This window comes from Diuraphis noxia, unplaced genomic scaffold (genome assembly GCF_037042655.1).
Source record: "Diuraphis noxia isolate RWA-SAM2 unplaced genomic scaffold, SU_Dnox_SAM2 contig0002, whole genome shotgun sequence".
Taxonomy (NCBI): Eukaryota; Metazoa; Arthropoda; class Insecta; order Hemiptera; family Aphididae; genus Diuraphis; species Diuraphis noxia.
Genome location: NW_028301712.1, coordinates 44,355,374 through 44,373,585, shown reverse-complemented (window position 1 = coordinate 44,373,585; position 18,212 = coordinate 44,355,374). Strand labels below are relative to the sequence as shown.

General features: G+C 27.6%; 2 protein-coding genes across 3 annotated transcripts in view; one reads left to right on the top strand and one right to left on the bottom strand.

Moving 5' to 3' along the window:
• The window catches only part of LOC107166435 (uncharacterized), a 19,434-nt gene extending 9,421 nt beyond the window's left edge, over positions 1 to 10,013 (top strand). The window contains exons 3-5 of one of the 2 annotated variants that reach the window (XM_089220333.1): positions 11 to 161; positions 234 to 547; positions 9,928 to 10,013. In XM_089220333.1, the coding sequence (XP_089076459.1) occupies positions 11 to 161; positions 234 to 547; positions 9,928 to 9,972 (510 nt within the window). In that variant the 3' untranslated portion in view covers positions 9,973 to 10,013. The remainder of the gene's footprint in view (positions 1 to 10; positions 162 to 233; positions 548 to 9,927) is intronic. The other variant, XM_089220334.1, reaches the window with a different exon arrangement.
• Positions 9,995 to 18,212, bottom strand: ktub (Tub domain-containing protein ktub). The gene is made up of 9 exons (XM_089220339.1): positions 17,885 to 18,212; positions 17,684 to 17,807; positions 16,604 to 16,705; positions 14,992 to 15,152; positions 14,768 to 14,935; positions 14,473 to 14,694; positions 14,030 to 14,147; positions 12,457 to 12,609; positions 9,995 to 11,347 (listed from the first exon to the last, which is right to left on the bottom strand). Exons 1-9 carry the CDS (start codon positions 17,930 to 17,932, stop codon positions 11,214 to 11,216), a joined length of 1,230 nt encoding a protein of 409 aa, XP_089076465.1. The 5' UTR covers positions 17,933 to 18,212; the 3' UTR covers positions 9,995 to 11,213.

Here is an 18,212-nt window from a genome sequence, read left to right as displayed (position 1 = left end):
AAATATTTAGGGTTATCGTTCTAAACGAGATGTCAATCCTTATGAGGCATTACATAATTTACCAGGTGCTCTGATTGACAAATACTCCCAGAAATCTACCATTACCCCGACATCAAAATATTATAAGAATAAACCATATTATACGCAACCGGATTCAACAGGTATTTTCACAAAATATCAATACAATCTATATCTACCTACAATTGTATTTCCAAACAAGCAAACTATTATAGTTTTTTTCATAGGCAAACAGCTGATAGAATATGATGCAAGTCAACCAATCGAAAGTACGCTACAGCAACAGCAACGGCAGATGTACTACGGTGGCGTAACCAACATGAATTACTACGGAGCACGAGATAATAATAACATGAACATCTTGCCGCAACCAGTGAACATTCAAAATCACGTTTTAAATTCTATAGTTGACGCAATCATACCTGCAATACGTTCAAATATGCCATATCCTTACTTAACCGACACCCCGGAGGTAAAAGAATATACCCAACAAGTAATCGTGACCGTTGGAAAAGTTTTCGAAAATCAGGTAAATCGAAAAAATGTATCCAACATTAATTTTTGAACATTTTTCATTAATTGTATACCTGCAATCCTGTGAAACCATACATACCTACTTAAACAATATAATATAAGTCATATATTGCACGATTCCGTCATTGGAAAATATGCTAAACAGCAGTTATCATTGACGTACGCAGAAAAAAATTTTGGGGTGTGTTTTGAAAAATCAGTTATTGAAAAGTAGAACTTTTTTATTAACATATGAATTTTTTTATGAATATTAGTTTTAATTCTTTTTTTAAATATAAACATTTATATAGGTTAAAAAAAAATTACAATACTAAATCTAATTTTTGTGAGTTTCTTGCCATTATTAATATCTTTGCAATCAACTTCTATGTTATATTATTAATTTTAATTTGTTTGTACCTATTACATTTTTATTTTGCTTTAGCTGGTTTTTCATAAATACAATGTAATATTATAATACCTATTACCTGTCTCTTAAGTCATTAAGAGGACGTGATACCAGCATGGGTTGTCTCTGTCTTACAAATGCGTAACATATATAATATTACCTACGCTCAGCAAATCACGTTCAGCTCCGTTAATATAAAAATTAGTGAATTTACCTCTATTAAAATTTGAAGTTAAGAATATAATTTGAATGATCTCATGGACTATATTTTAATTTTGAAGTGAGTTACAAGTATTTTAAGATGTATGAAAAATTTATAATTTTGAAATACTTATAACTAGCTTCAAAATTAAAGTATAGTAAAAAGCCCACGAGGTCGTCTAAATAATAAACTTACCTTTACAGTTAATATTTAATAAGAGGTCAATTCATTGTAATTTTTAAAATAACAAACGATGATCTGATAAGCCTACGTTACGCATTAATTGTAAGACGAAGACAACACATCGGGTATCACGCGCCCTCTTACAGTATAATATGACAATTAAGTATTAACGTTAAAATATGATAACTACCTAAACAACCATACAAAAACCAAAATATTTCGGGGGATGTTTGAACACTCAAAGTCTCAAAACACCCACTATGTACAAGCCATAGATAATAGATTTATCCATTTATCTCTTTATTATTTATAATCATGGTACGTGCTTGGTATCCATATAATATTATTAGGGATAGGATTTTAATTTAAATAAATATTTTTATGTAGTAATAGCATCGAATATATGTATACGTTTCATTTAATTTCAAGTAATCTGATGCTAATTTAATTTGAAATAAATATACGAATTCTGTATTTAAATATATTATTGAAGAATTTTCGTTTTTATTTTTTTTTTTTTATTTTTTACGATACGATTAGGTCTCTGTACTATACGCCTTTGACTTTGACTTCAAACGACAACGATTCGATATCTTATCTAAGTAGTGTAGGTATAGGTAGTAATAATTGCAGTATTCGTATGAGTGTTATTCGATCACGTTATTTTCGTGTTGTGTCCGTTTGTGTAGTAATATGTCGTTTCTAACTGTTTCCCACATGATGATTCAGAATAAATTGTAAATTTTTTAATTTTTTAATAATTTTATCTTATTTTCAATTTAAATATTTAAATATTATGCATTTATAAATAAATATTTATTAAGTAATAAACAAATATATATTTAAATATTTTTGATTCTATATTAAATTAAAATCCGTTCCCTAAATATTATACATATAGGAGACTGCCCCTATTCACTCATCAACGGCCAGACCAAACCGTTGGATCTAGAGTCTTAAAATTTTGTACGGAAATTCCTTTAGCAATGTAAGGGCGCACTAAGAAAGGATTTTTCAAAATTCGACCTCTAAGAGTATAAAAGTGGTAAAAATGAAAATAATAACTTAGCCTGAACCACTGAAGATAAGAATATGGAATTGTGTCAGTAAGTTCATTTTATAATGTGAAAACTCCCTAATATAAAATGTTTCAAAATTCGACCCATACAGAGATTAATAGGGTTGTTAATATAAAGAAGAAAAATTATTCATTTGATGATGGAACTATTTAATTGATTTTAAAATGTTTTACCATCAGAAAAGTACACCATCCCATGAATTTAATTGCAAGTTTGACATTTTTTATAGAAATAATAATGATATTAAATAGATTTTTGTGTAGTATATGGTTGCTATTGGTTATACAATTTAGAATGGAAGAATAATAAATTTTCAATCCGTTTTTAGGTATCAATTTTAAAAATTGTTTTACCTTTACAAAGCTAAACATTCAATAAAAAAAAATATTAAGATTGAATATTTGATCATGACTAGCCGAGTATAAACGATGAATCAATCAAAAATTTTGAATCATATTATAGAGTCGGCATTTTTAACGGGTAACGATGTGCACGGGGAATAGTTAGTTTAAGAAAAAAGTAATAAATCAAAAATATGTTGAACTTCTTAATTTCTATAAAAAATTTTAAATTTCATTAAATCCAAAAATAGAACAAAATAGAATCCAATTTAGAAGCAATTTAAAGATAAATTTTTAGCAGAGAACTGCTAAATTTAAAAAAAACAATGGCAACTGTTATGTATTATTAGCATAAATAATAACATAAACGTATTAACGTATAGACATTTATTGTTAACAGTATAAATCGTAATGACGTAAATTATAGTTCTATTCGCTAATAACCGATGAACAGTCCCCAATATCATAATATTATTGTGAGTATAAACAGTATACGTGTAAAATATCATATAATATAAATGTTGGATAATATGCAACAGCAACCAATTATCAATAAAAACCAATTTCTATTAATTGTTTCTCCTATAACCAATAGCAACCATTTACAAATAAAAATGTTCACCGAAAACCTCAAAACCCCCGTTTGAGCACCTCTCCAGTCTCCACATTACCAGGGTTTCTTTGCTATATCATGCATGTTATATACATATAAACTTTCCTCTTGAATCACTCTATTAATTAAAAAACCCGCATCAAAATCCGTTGCGTAGTTTTAGAGATTTTAGCATATACAGACAGACAGTGGGAAGCGATTTTGTTTTATACTATGTAGTGAAGTCCTTATTTTATATACCTATATATTATATATATATATGTAAAAAAATTAGATAATTGTATGATATTGACTGATTGCTGGTTTCGCCCGTTTGAAGATTTTTTCTGTGGAAAATCCTATTTATAGGTAGTATACATACCTATAGGTACACTATAAATATAAATGTGTATCTCAGTTTTACTGTGCTCAGATTACGAACATATTGGCGACTGGCGTTAGTGCACCTAGCCTTATGAAATAAATATAATAAAATGGACAATCGCAATTCGTGGATTAGATTTAGCACTTGTCTTGGAATATTTTTTAACGTAGTTTAAACTACTTAACTATACTCTTTGAACATTTCCGACATCTCAAAAAACAATCTCTGGGATTTTAGTCAAATTCAATATTAAGTAGTTTTTGAGTATATATAAGCTATACACAATGGTACATTTGGTTTTAAAATATATAGTTTCTTTGTTTGATTAAAAAATGTTTAGTTAAAAACTAAATTATCGCAAATGATCATATACAAACATAGATAATGTTCTTAACATCAAGTTTCATATTAGGTCAATCTACTCTAATTTTCAAACTAATGAAGCTAAACTAAACCTGTCAAACGTGATTTGCTTAGCGTAAATTTAGTACCTATAAGTCACCTACGAAAATTTAAGACGTATCAACAACGGAGACAACAATATATGAATGAGCATTAGGTAGGTTAGGTACCTATGCATGTGTAGCGTACTCTTAAAATTGCCAGTTGACTGCCTCTTTAAAATGCGAATATCAGAAAATCTTTTCTTAAAGCACAAATTTAGTTATATAGATTATTAGAGGTATTCTAAATTTAAATTTAAATTTCGTACCTACTTTTTTTTTGGTTTTTGAAATGAAGCGATGAATGAGTGAGTGAGTGTTGACTGTTGAGTGGTATTTGGCTTATATAGTTAGGTAGATTGTAAAACATTAAAAGAAAGTATTGATTTTACAATGAGTCACTTTTTGACCAAATACGGCTTTGATTTTTAATTTTGAAGGTGATTTCAACTTTTTGTAGGAAATGGGATCTAGTTGATTTTTTGGAAGTCAAAAGTAATAAACTAACAGTAATTTAATAATGATTGGGAAAAACATTTAAAAAAAAAAAATATTGAGAAAAATAAGAATTTTTACGCAAAACCAGTACGAGCTTTAATAATTTTGATTTAAATTTATTTCATTTTAATAATTTAAATTTTAATAGAAGTTCTAAAAAAGTTTTTACCTAAGCAATTTAATAATATCAAAGATACCTACATATTATTATCCACAATTTTTGTTTATAAACATTTGAAAATATGAAAATTGTAAAACATTTTGTTGTTAAAAATATATATAGAATGTTCAGTTTATATAGCTTAGGATTGAAAAATTAAAACAGAGTTTACTGTAGCTCACACAGTAATATAATGAATATTAAAACATCGTATATTTATTTTATTTTAGATATTTTAATTATAGCTAGGTTAACTATATAATATTATTATATTTCATACATGCAGTTTAAATTCACCTACACCCACCCATAATGTTTTCGGTAATAAATTAAAATGTATTCAACTAACTGTATTAGGTACTAATAGTAGGTTAGGTACATAGGTACTGATATATATGTTACGGTAAAAGTACGACCTTAGATTAGGTTAAACCTAAGATTTACCGGTAAATCCTAAGTTTCGCAGACTATGTACTGTTGGTAAATGTGCGAAATTCGGACATTTACGAATTGATTTTGGTTAAACCTAGGAAACACAAAATGATTTGTTCAAACCCCCAATGATTTTTTTAGATTGGATTTTTGCAAACGGGATTAAACAATCAGTGTAAGTGAAAATCTGAAATTTTTTATTGATAATTACTATTTTTGAAGTATTTACTACATTAATGACTAGTATTTTAGATACTCACATTTATATTATTATTATAGGTACCTACATATTATTACTGCAGTGTTAATATATTATGATTATTATGGGTACTATCTAGGTACATTAATTACTAGTATATTATTTTTATTATAATTAAATTAATTGTATTATTATTTATTTAATTATTTATTTGTGCAGGCTTGGCTACTAGCTGTGGCATCTTGAGTTGCACAATACATTTTTGATCGCACTTACCTACATCTGTTTTTTATACATTTTTTCAAGCAATGACACTTTGTTAATCCTTATTCACCAGTCAAAGACAGTTGCGATATTAAATAGAAACTACTTTTATCACATAGGTAACCTTTTGGCTAATTAAAGTCGAAATAAAAATTACCAAACTCAATACTTAAATAATAATACATTTTAATAAAAATGGTTTAAGTATTAAGTAATCGCAGTAAAATATCACTTATTGCATAAATTCAATTTTTTCAGTAATATGTAAACTAATATAATGATAATAATAATAAAATAATTTATTAACACTGCTAGGAGATTTCAATGCCCAAGTGGGAAATGAGACAATGTACAAACCTACGGTTGTACGGTTGGTGGAGAAAGTGCTCATGATATTAGTAATGGAAACGGAATGAGACTTATTGAGTATGTTATCGCTAAGGACCTGATAATAACTAGCAATTTTTTTCCCAGAAAGCTTATACATAAGCACACTTGGACAGCTCCAAATAACGTTTAAAGCCAGATAGACCATGTTTTGATAAACAAAAATCATAGATCTTGTATTAGCAATATTAGATCACACAGAGGAGCTGATGGGGATTCTGACCACTTTTTAGTTCTAATCTGTTATAAAAAGTCAGTAACACACAAAGTCGAATAATAAGAATACCTGTAGGTACAATATTGATAAATTATATGATAATGCGACTATAGAACAATATCAAAAAGGTATTGATAAGCAACTAAATCAGTATAATCCAAATTTGGATGAAAACATTGATGACGCATGGAAGCGAATTAAAAACTCTATATTAAATGTGGCGGACGAAACTATACAACGTCAGCGCAAAGATAAAATAAAACCTTGGTTTAATCAAAAGTGTGAAGATATAATTAAAAAACGAAATCAGGCGAGGTTGAAAATGTTACATTTCTCGCAAGCTAATATTGAGATATATGAGTTAAAAAAGAAAGAGGCCACAAAAATTATAAGACAGCAAAAAAGAACAGCTGAAAAGGAAAAAATAAAAGAAATGGAAAAATATAAATACAGCCCAAAAGAATTTTTCTGACGATGTAAAAGTTTGAAGAATGGCTACAGACCTACGATTTGTTCTTTAACAAATGAGAAGGGAGATCTGATCATGAATAGCGAAGACATTTTCGGAACCTTTTATAGTTAAATACGGCCTTAGACAAGGAGACGCCCTCTCGCCGGTATTGTTCAACCTTGCTTTGGAAGAAATCATAAGGAGTGTACCTAGAGGACAAAGAATGGAAGTGAATGAGGGGTATACATGCCTAGCTTATGCAGATGACCTGGTTCTTCTTGGAGACACTAGACAAGATGTAATTCAGACACTAATTGATCTAATGAAGGCTAGTAAGCAGATGGGTCTGTCAGTTATCTATCAGAAGTATCAGCATACTACAGGCACGTATCCAGGGGGGGGGGGGTCCATGGGGTCTGGACCCCCCCCCCCCCCCCCCCCCCCCCCCGAAATTTTTGTGCACCGGCACATAAAATCATTAGGGCTCAGCAAAAGGTTTTATATATCAATTAAGTATAAAAATTGTACTAACAATTTATTTCGACCCCCCCCCCAAAAAAAAAAAAATAAAATCCTGGCTACGTGCCTGGCATACTTTGCTATATGTTGTCATTGTTTAAATCTAGGTTACTATCTAGAAAGACCAAACAGAAACTGTACACAATATATCTAAGACCAATTGCTACTTATGGTTATAATACATGGGCCACAGCTGGAGGGGACTACAAAAAGCTCCTCGTATTTGAGAGAAAAATGTATGGACCTGTTTTCGATGACATTGAGCAAAAATGGCTAATCAGGTCAAATGAGGATCTGAAGAATCTATATTCGAAAGAGGACATAGTACAGTTCGTAAGGAGTTCAAGACTTGCTTGGGCTGGGCATGCGTGGAGAGCTGATGGGTCCCTCATAAAGATGGTTTATGGTGAATCAAATAGATCTGAAAAGACCTAGGGGACGCCCAAGGCAAAGATGGCTAGATGCAGTACGAACTTAGAAGAGATATAGAGGAGTTGAAGCCGGACTGGAATGGAAACTTAGATTTATTTTTTTATAGCCTATGCAAGAGATGTATAGGGAGAGCTGGTTTTAGAATCAAAGAGCCTAAATCGCTGGTAAAAGCTAAAAAAAATTAACTATGTAATAATAATTGTATAAATTTGTTATAATAATATAAATGTGTGTATCTAATACTATACACTAGTGACTAGTCATTTATGAAGTATCTAATGAACTTCAACAATAATAATTATTTTTACTTGACACTGATTGTTTATCTTAAGATTTACCAAATCTCGTTTGTAATAGCCCAAACTACAAAAATCATTCGGCGTTTGACCGAAAAATTTTGTGTTTCCTAGGTTTAACCGAAATTAATTGGTAAATATCCGAATTTTGCACGTTTACCAACAGTCGTCGGCGAAACCTAGGATTTACCGCTAAATTCTTTACTACTGTTCGGGCCGTACGGCGATTTGATTTTATTTAAATTTATTGAACGCACGGAAATTAGAACTTTAAATTATATATACAAAAAAAAAACTAACGCTTTTGTTTAACCAAACAAAATTATTATATATTTTTTGTTATTTAATATCTTTTTTATTGAGATAATTTAATACAATAATTTTTAATTACGTGTAATTTTAATTTTAATACTATTTTTGGTCTCATTTAACGCACCTAGGATTGGCGATAGACAGTGCATCGATCGCAGATTCGCAGCTGTCACAAGACTAAAAAAGTAAAAACCGGCCTTTTGACCGGTTGAGCCGATAGCCCGTTATTATCTCTTATCTTACGCCGACGACCGCGATCGACCACTATCGATTGTCAATAGTGAAGAACTACGGTACTTTTACCGCAACATATATAATATTACACTGACTTACCCCTCAGGTGATCAGGTACAATCTATTCCTACTTTGGCTACTTTACTGGAGACTCCAGTCTGGACTTCTGGAGTACAGCAGATCGGTTACATACTTCCTAACTTTTTAGGTTTTAACATTAATAATACAAAATTACTTTATTGCTGTAGCTAGATTTTTTTTTGTGAGAGGGGGAGGGCACGGGACGCTTAATTTTTGATAATGCAGGGTGCAGCGGGTAAAACAGAGACCGGCTGTTGACGTCGCGATGTGACCACTAGCCACACGCTTAAAACATCTATAATGCCCTTTAAAACCAAGAATAATTGTTCTTAAAAAATTCTGAATATTTTGTTTTTAATCCATTCTTTAAATTTTCTTGCATATTTTTTATATTTTATACCTACAAAATAATTTCAATGTTTCACATCAGCCAGGCTCACTTTTGAACTAGAATGCTTATCACTTGTTACTTTCTAACACTATTGTTCATAAAAAAAATTGAGGAAGGGGGTACTTGCCATCAGTACCTCTCTCCCTGGTTACGGACTTAGGGTACTGCATATATCTCTGTTTGGAAACATAATAATTTCCATTTTCTTACTTTTCAATAACAAATAATGATCAAGTTAATGCCGTGAAAAATGTTTTAAATTATATTCAAGCATTTAAGAGCATACACTTTAGTCGTACTATTAGATACGTTTTAGTTTTGCTTTACAAGCATTTGATACAATGATACCTACTTATTAAGTAGGTCGACACGTATATATCTGGCAGTAGTTTACTCTTTTTTACGTTTCAAATTGACAACAGTAAGTATTATTGATGACGTGATGTAAACCTGCCCGACAGATGACAGCTCAGATTGCTTTACAGAAGTGTAAATACACGTGAAACTAGAAAATAGTAAATAAAAATGAATTTTTAACACAATATGTTATTGTAATTTTTGTTAACATACTTCACGATTTGATCTATTTCATCGATCACACATTATGAATCAACTCCTAAAAATCTATATTTTAACAAAAAAATATTAGGATTCTTATTATTATAGAAATTAGAACATTTTTACCCATGGAACATTAGTACATTATGATACATTATCTACTTGCAGTTAGGGTGTAAATAAATAGTGACTCTCAGGAGCTGAGTGTAGTGTAGATTTTGCAATAATATTTTTTCATTTTATTTTATCATAATAGACAGCAAAATAAATGCTAATCAAAATCATTTCATTGAGATATAATTTATAATATATTTTTCTTATTTAATTTCAGATTGATAACCTACTTTATGGACGTCCGCCAACAATGAATGTATAATAAAAATAATAAACCAAATAAATAATGTGGTTTTACTTGAATATTTTTATTTATTTTATAATTGAAAAAATACATAAACATGATGCTGTATAATTTTAAAAGAAAAGGTACAATTATTAAGTAAAGTAAGGCACAAGTATAAGGCACTTTTGTTTGTTTACACAATAAATAATTAGTAAAATATATAGAGTAAGATAAAATATATCATATATATACATCTTTATCCATGGTCTAATATAAACTATAGTCTATAGTTGGTAAATCAGTGCACAATAGATATATGATACTATTTTGCTAAAGTGATATGAGAACAATTATAAAACTTAAACGTAACAAAATTATTAATTAATCAAAATAAAATATTAATTTAACTGCCATAATTTACATACATTAAATTTTAAATATAACCAATACAAAGTTTTATAAAAGTAAAAACAAATATTCAGAAATTATATTAAGTACATTCTAAGAAGGTAACATAATAATAATTTAAATTTGACTTGGGAAAATTATAATACTTAAGTATTTTATTTAATATAATATATATAATATAATGATTGAGTATACAAAGACTAGTAAAAGACTAATTTATCCTCCATTATTTTAAAGTTCTAACCAGCCAAAAATACATTTAAAAATACCATTAAAATAAGTTTTGTGATTAAATTAATAAGTTAACACGAACCAATTAACAACATAACAAAATGTCAGTTTCTGTAATTAACAGATTTACTGTAACAATAACATCAAGAGGTGTTTATTATTTATAATTTATCTCCTATATGAGATTTAAAATCATTAAAAGATGAAATTAATAATTTTAATGCAAAATAAAAACTTAATATTCATATCGATTTCTTTATCCAACACATACAATAATTTTCGCTAGTAAATATTAAAATAAAAAAACTTTTCAGCTCATCATTTTAATGTTATTAATGGCAGTGTTCTAAAAATCAATGTAAATAATCATAATAATTGTTTCATTAAATAATATAATTACTTTATGGCATTCATTTGACATTTTAAATTTAATTTTAACATATAAAAAATACTAAATAGTAATATATAATAAATAAAGACTAGAACAAATTGAAATTTTTGGTGCAATAATACAAATATAAATAAATAGGTGAAAGGAAATTAAAAAAATATAGTTAACTAAAATCATTTAGTATGAGATATTTAAAGTTAAAACTTGTTTTTTAAGGACTTTCCAGTTGAAATCAAATATATTTTAGCTACTCACAAGCTAATTTGCTATCAAAACTACTAAGAGTGATAGCAAATGCTTGCATTGCACACAATGGATATCTGTAATCCATTGTAAAGAGATCATCTGAAATTCGGCCGAATTGCAGGACAATGTAATCAACTGAAAAAATAATCAAATACAATAAAATAAATACAGTTTAGACAGATAAAAACAGTTTTTTTTTATACAATAGCTTATTATTTTTTGGATAGTGTAATTCTCATTAGAAAATCTTAATATTACTATTTTAGTGGTTCACAAGATATAATAATAAACTATAATCTGTTGTTTCTCAAATTCCATATGAGCAATCTCAGCCTGCGACCAATTTTCCAACCAAAACTATTGATGAAATAAGTTTTTATACTCATTTATTGCTACAATAATTGGCCGTAGCCAAAATTTCACAACCATTTGAATCTAAGCAAAATGTATTAATCTAAGCTATGCAAATGTTGTGATAATTAAGTGATGCTCTTGAAAACACACCAAATGTGCACTTTAGTCTCACTCAATTCATGCTGTAGTACAATGAAACATGTTCCCGAGGTTATTTAAAAACCTATGAGACTGAGAATAATATCAAAAATGTGTTTTAATGTTTTAAATTTAATATTTAACTAATAAATATGATCTCATTTATAGTAATTTAGTAATACCATTGATTATAAATACTACAGATTGCTCACTAGCTAGTTTTTTGGTGACATACAATATAAATACCGATAGATGGCTAGATGACGTAACAACTAGTTATTAAAAAGGTCTTACTAACCATACATCCACTTATGATAGAAACTGTGGGTACATGGTTAGTAAAATTGAGTATTGTAATCACAAGTAGTTACATTGTCTCATCATCCACAGGAAGTAATATTATACACCACTATATAAAAAACCAGCCAGTGTACAATCTAATAGTATTTATAATCAATGGTAATACATATTAATTTTTAAAATATACTTTGTCAATGGATTAAGTATAATAATTTTTGCTACTAAAAATAACTACAAAATAATCTAATAACTCAGTTTCATTTATTAAGAAAAATAACATTGACAACAATTGGAATTCCCTTGAAATAATAATCAATGCAAAAGAAATTAGTATCTTGAACTTTTTTTGTTTTCCTTTCTCAGTTTCAACTTAATGAGAGTTTACTGTATTATAATTATTAATGTATTTAAGTATACTAAAAACTACAATAATTTTATAGAAATTAACTCACCATCATTATCGTGAACAATTTGAAAATTTTTGACTGACGCTTGTGTGACTCTACCGTGAAAATTAAGAACATACGATTGGGTTTCTTCATTCCACTGTGGTGTTTTGTTATGTAACTCTATCAGGTCATCCATATTTTTTGTTCGATAATATTCTACACATATTTGTTTTTTATTATATAACATTTAAAGGAGAACACACAACACAAAAAATAAGTTTTTTTATTTGAAGGAATATTAAATTCTAAGAATAATGCTATAGGCTTTACGTTTCTATTCACATTATTCAATAAGTTATGATCAATTGAAAAAACACGTGATGTGACTGGGCCCTACTCACCTTAATCGCCTATCTTCTACATGTAAAAGTTGCTCGCATCCTCACTACGATTTATCAACCTAAACATTTAGTTTTTGAAATTTAATTTATATATAAATACAAGCCTGGGCATAAACGCGTTAAAAAGTTAAAAGTTAAGTTAATTTTAACTTTTAATTAAACTTTTTAAAATTTATTTTCCATAAACTTAATTTTTAACTTAACTTATTTTAATTGATAAAAACTTAATAAATAACAAGTTACTTTTAATCAAATTCAAGTTAAGATAATTTATAAATAATTAAATAATAAATATAATGAAGTATAAATTTGGCTATATTCTCTAACAGTTTAAGACTTATAGTTTCCTGAAAAAGTATTCTTAGTACATTCTTAAATACCATGTTATTTTTATTTAATAATTTAAAAAAAAAATTTATAATACTTGTCTGTATTAGTGTATTAATAAATCAAAAGATTGTATTTGTTTCGGCATTTTCAATTTTGTATTTTTTTCATACCTACTACATAATTCTATTAATTCAATACCTATGTATAGAAAAGCTATTGACTATTTCCTATGGGCAATAATATTTATGATTTTTATTATTTATATAGATATTATAAAAAAAAAATTTAACTTAACTTAAGTTAATAAGTTAATTGAAAATGTTCATACTTAACTTAACTGAGTTAAAAAAAGAATTAGGTTAACTTTAAACTTTTTAAAATGTTTTCCATTAACTAAACTTAACTCAGTTAAAAATGATCATTAACTTGCCCAGGCTTGTATAAATATATGGTTTTATGTGCTTAAGATGATGCAAATATCAGAATTTCAATAAGACATTTAGTTTTTAAAATATTAAACATTTTAAAAGAGACATTTTTGTTAAATGGCACGTTATTAGATAGTGACAGCTGGCAAACTAGTTGTTCGGATCCCGCTTGCCATGATGAGCCATTTAACAAAAGTGTCTCTTTTAAGATTTTTAAGATTTTAAAAAATAAATGTCATATTGAAATTCTGATACTTGCATCGTCTTTTAACACATAAAACCACACATTTAGATGTAAATTAAATTTCAAAAATTAAATGTTTAGGTTGGTAAATCATTGTGAGAAGCAAGGAACTTTTACACATATAAGATAAGCGATTATAGTGAGTAGAGCCCAATCATTTTATATAGCTATAGCTACAATGACTTAACATTGAAAAAAAAATTTAAAGAATTATGCCATGATTAAATTATTACCTAATAGTGAACTATAGTTATCAGTTGTGGCGACTTTGACTCGTTGGTGACTTTTATTCATGCCTGGTATTATTACAGTCATCTTACGTGGTCCCTTGAATCCTAATACATTTGTTTCCTAAAAATTATATATTTATGAGACATATATGTATATATATATATATATAAAAATTTGTTTACTTTATAAATTGGTTTTTAGTAGAGGGCCTTATTATATGAGAAATTCTAAATACACGTGTATTTAAAATAAATTTATTTTTATTAAAATGTTAGTTTAAGTTAAAGTATATAATGCAATAATACTGGAGTATGATATACTTTAACTAACCTAACTGAAACTAAAATCTTCAACAAAAATGATTTTATTTTAAATACACGTTTAAAATCACGGGCACTAGTTTTTTAGTAAACAATATAATATTATTGATTATTTATTAACTTACATATACTACAGCTGCTAATTCTTGTCGTTCTTGAACTCCTTCTATAGATGACTTATATGGTGATGTACCATTATCATAAACAGTGAATTGAGTACCAATTAAATTTGATCTTAGCTTTCCAACATACGATTCACCTCCTCTAGACAAATCAGTTGGATCTGTTGATATTAGATAATTTGATGTTCTACTTTTTTTACGTTTACGAGCAGCCAATAAAAAAATCTATTGGGTAAAAACAAAACATTAACAAAAAAGTGTTTATAATCCAAAATTTAACATTTTGTAATTAGTTTACTTTTGATCCATTTCCTTTGTCTAAATGTAAATAATATGTAGGATATAATCCTCGATCCATGCCTTTTTTGTCTCTTGTTATACGACATTTATAATGAACACCTTGGGCAGCCGGTTCCAGGACAAATGTTTCTAAATTTCCATATACATCGCCTTCCAATTCATTTGTCTATAACATAAAAAGATAAAATAATACCATAATATTTAGATACTTAGGTAACTTACATCAGTAATTGTTGAAGAAGGATAAATAAAGGGACTATTCTCTTTTATATGTATTGAACTTAAATTTTTAACTGGAGAAATGGAACAAGATTCTTCATCTTCAGTATCTAGAGATGCTCTATGTTCCTCAACTGTCATTTCAGCTACTTCTTTTCTCATATCTAAAAATTACAAACATACAAATTACAATAGTCATTTATTTACAATGCAGACAATTTGCAATATATTGTAGATTCTGAAAAATCGGTATCATCTAACTTAAAACCTAACCCAGTGAATACATACATTTTTTTTAGCATTTATATTTCATCCAGATAATAAACTCCAATGAACCGAATATGTTTGTGTGGGGGCCCATATAAACGCATTATTAATTAATTATACAATTATAGACGCATTTAAAGTACACAAAGTATAGTATTGTTAATAATAATTCTCAGAGTAAGGTTGTAAGATAGTTAATTCATGAAAGAACACTGGCCATTCAAATAGATTGATTGACCCACCCCTTCAAACAACTAAGAAACAGCCTTAACTAATTATATATACATAATTTAATGATTTTCTTGTATTTAATAAAATTATAATATCAAGGCTAGGAAGTATATTTTATTATTATACCAACCCATCCAATTTTGAAGATAGTTCAATTGATCTACCTGAAGTATGTATACAAGCAAGGTGGGCATTAATAAATTAAAAGTTAAGTTAATTTTAACTTATTAACTTAACTTACTAGTTTGCTGGTTTAATTAACTTAACTTTAACTTTTTTTATCTACGTTAACTTAAAATCAACTTCTACTTTTTAATATTACCAATTAGGTTAATTTTGAATTTTTATTTTATCTAGAATATATTTTAGTCTGTAACGGTTCGTCAATTTAAAATTTGTAGAATAATAGAAAATATTATTGGAAAAAAAGAAGATATTTTCGTAATTATTTTTATAAATAACAACTAATATGTCATATTAATTAAGTATGTACTAATAAAATAATAATAATAATTTATAATATAGAGATAACATTGTAACAATGTGACATTTAGTTGTTCGTATGACCATAATATTATTATATAAGATATATCAATAGCTACAAGCTCACGAAGTCACGTTCAATAAAACCAGACTAGTTAGGTACTCATTAATTATTATTATTATTATTATCATTACTTAATATTTAGTAATATCCTATTTTTTAATTTTTATGGTTGTCAATTATCTTGAATTGTGACCATTTTATTACAAAAATACCTATGTACCAACCTATAAATAGTGGTGTATTATAATTTGTGATTTTCACTTATTTTAAAACCTTTTCAATGATTTTTCTTTATTAACTTAACTTATTAATTGAAGTTAACTTAAGTTAACAAAATTTGTTAACTTAACTTTAAATTTAATTGATGTATTAAAAAATATATTAACTTAACTTTTAATTTAATTGAACAAAAAATATTTAACTTAACTGAGTTAAAAAAAAAATATTAAATTGCCCAGCTTTGTGTACATTGTGATTGAGTATCATAAATCTAACTTACATCAAGATTCCCTCAAAGATTACTTTTAAGCAGAATACATTTTAATTGAAAATAGGTATAACTTTACAAACCTTCAATAATATCATGATTAATAGAATGTCTTGATACACCTAATACATCACTGGAGTCTGGACTACAATTCATCATTGCATATGTTAATGGACCATCATAACCTAATAATAATGCAACATGAATTAAATACACAATATAATAATTATTAATAAATACTCTGTGAGTGTAGAATATTATTTTGATTAGCAAACAGAAAATTAAAATTAGAATTAAGTATGTTAAAAGTATATCCAAACATATAATATAATGCAATGTTTTAGTCATATTAATAAAATTCTTCTAAAACTAGAACCAACTAATTAAGAGGACAACTCATCAAAATATGTATGCAAAAAATTTCCTTTAAAAATATGTTTTCCCGGTAAAAGAATACAGGTTATTGAGTGGTTTTATAGATGTTTTACCTAGGAACAAAATTAAAGAGGGGATTAAAATCTGGTTCCATGAGAAGCTTGATTTTTGATTTTTTAAATTTTAAGTCCTAAAAAAGGCGAAACACAGGAATCATTAAACATGAAGTATTATACGAAGTTTTGCAATCAAAAATTGAATTGTTATAGAACCAGATATGAATCACTTCTACAATTTTGTTCATAGGTGTTTTTACAATAAAACCACTCTGTAACCCATATTTTTTGAAAGCGTAAAGTATGTTTTATAAGAAAAATGTATAAAATAACGGATTGTTGTGACGGCCGCTATATAGTGAGTATATGGCTAATAATACTATCTCTTGAGCGATATATGTCTACACATTTCTGTGAGACATCCTCTTAGACTAGAGGCAAGTTATAAGCTTAACTAATAACTATTGTTATCTATTGAAGTTTAGTATATTAGTATATTGCATGATATGAATAACTAGCTATAGAAATAAAAATATGGTTACAACCTAGTGATGTGCAACCAAATAAAATTTTAAACAGATATTAAACATTCAATATCCAAAGATCCAAATACTTAATATAAATGTTTTAAGTGCTTATATCAGTTTGAATTTAATTTAAACAATATTAGTTTGCAAGTAGAAATTGAAAACAAAAATCAATACATTTTTTCATTCAATTAACAATACTTACAATTCATCTCTAGTGGCCTAGCAGATTTTGGCCGTATTCTTGCACTTGGCATGACGTTGTCTGATGATTTAATAATCTGCGGATTTTGTCTGACCTGTCTCATTTTCATTTCCAACAGTTGTTTCTAAGAAGAGAAATAATTAATGATGAAATGAATCAAGTACATTTGTTTCAGAAATAAATCATTAGGTAGATAGATACTTGTTGTTCCAGCGTTTGGTGACGGATGTTCCTAGTAGTAGCGGACATAATTGCATGTAAATCACAAATGTAGACCACTAAAAAGTTACTAAAAGCAGTAAGATGTCACACGTCCAACAAAAATCAAAATCCGATCACGAAAAAAATAATTTAAAATAACGTAAATCTGAAAACACTATGTTCTAATAATCTTCATTAAGATCTTTATTATTTTGATCACATTAATGATTAATATTAATTAAATTTTTAATACAAGATACAACCATATCACTACCCACTGGTCCCACTGTGCATATTTGGATTAGAACTAATATTATATTATATATTT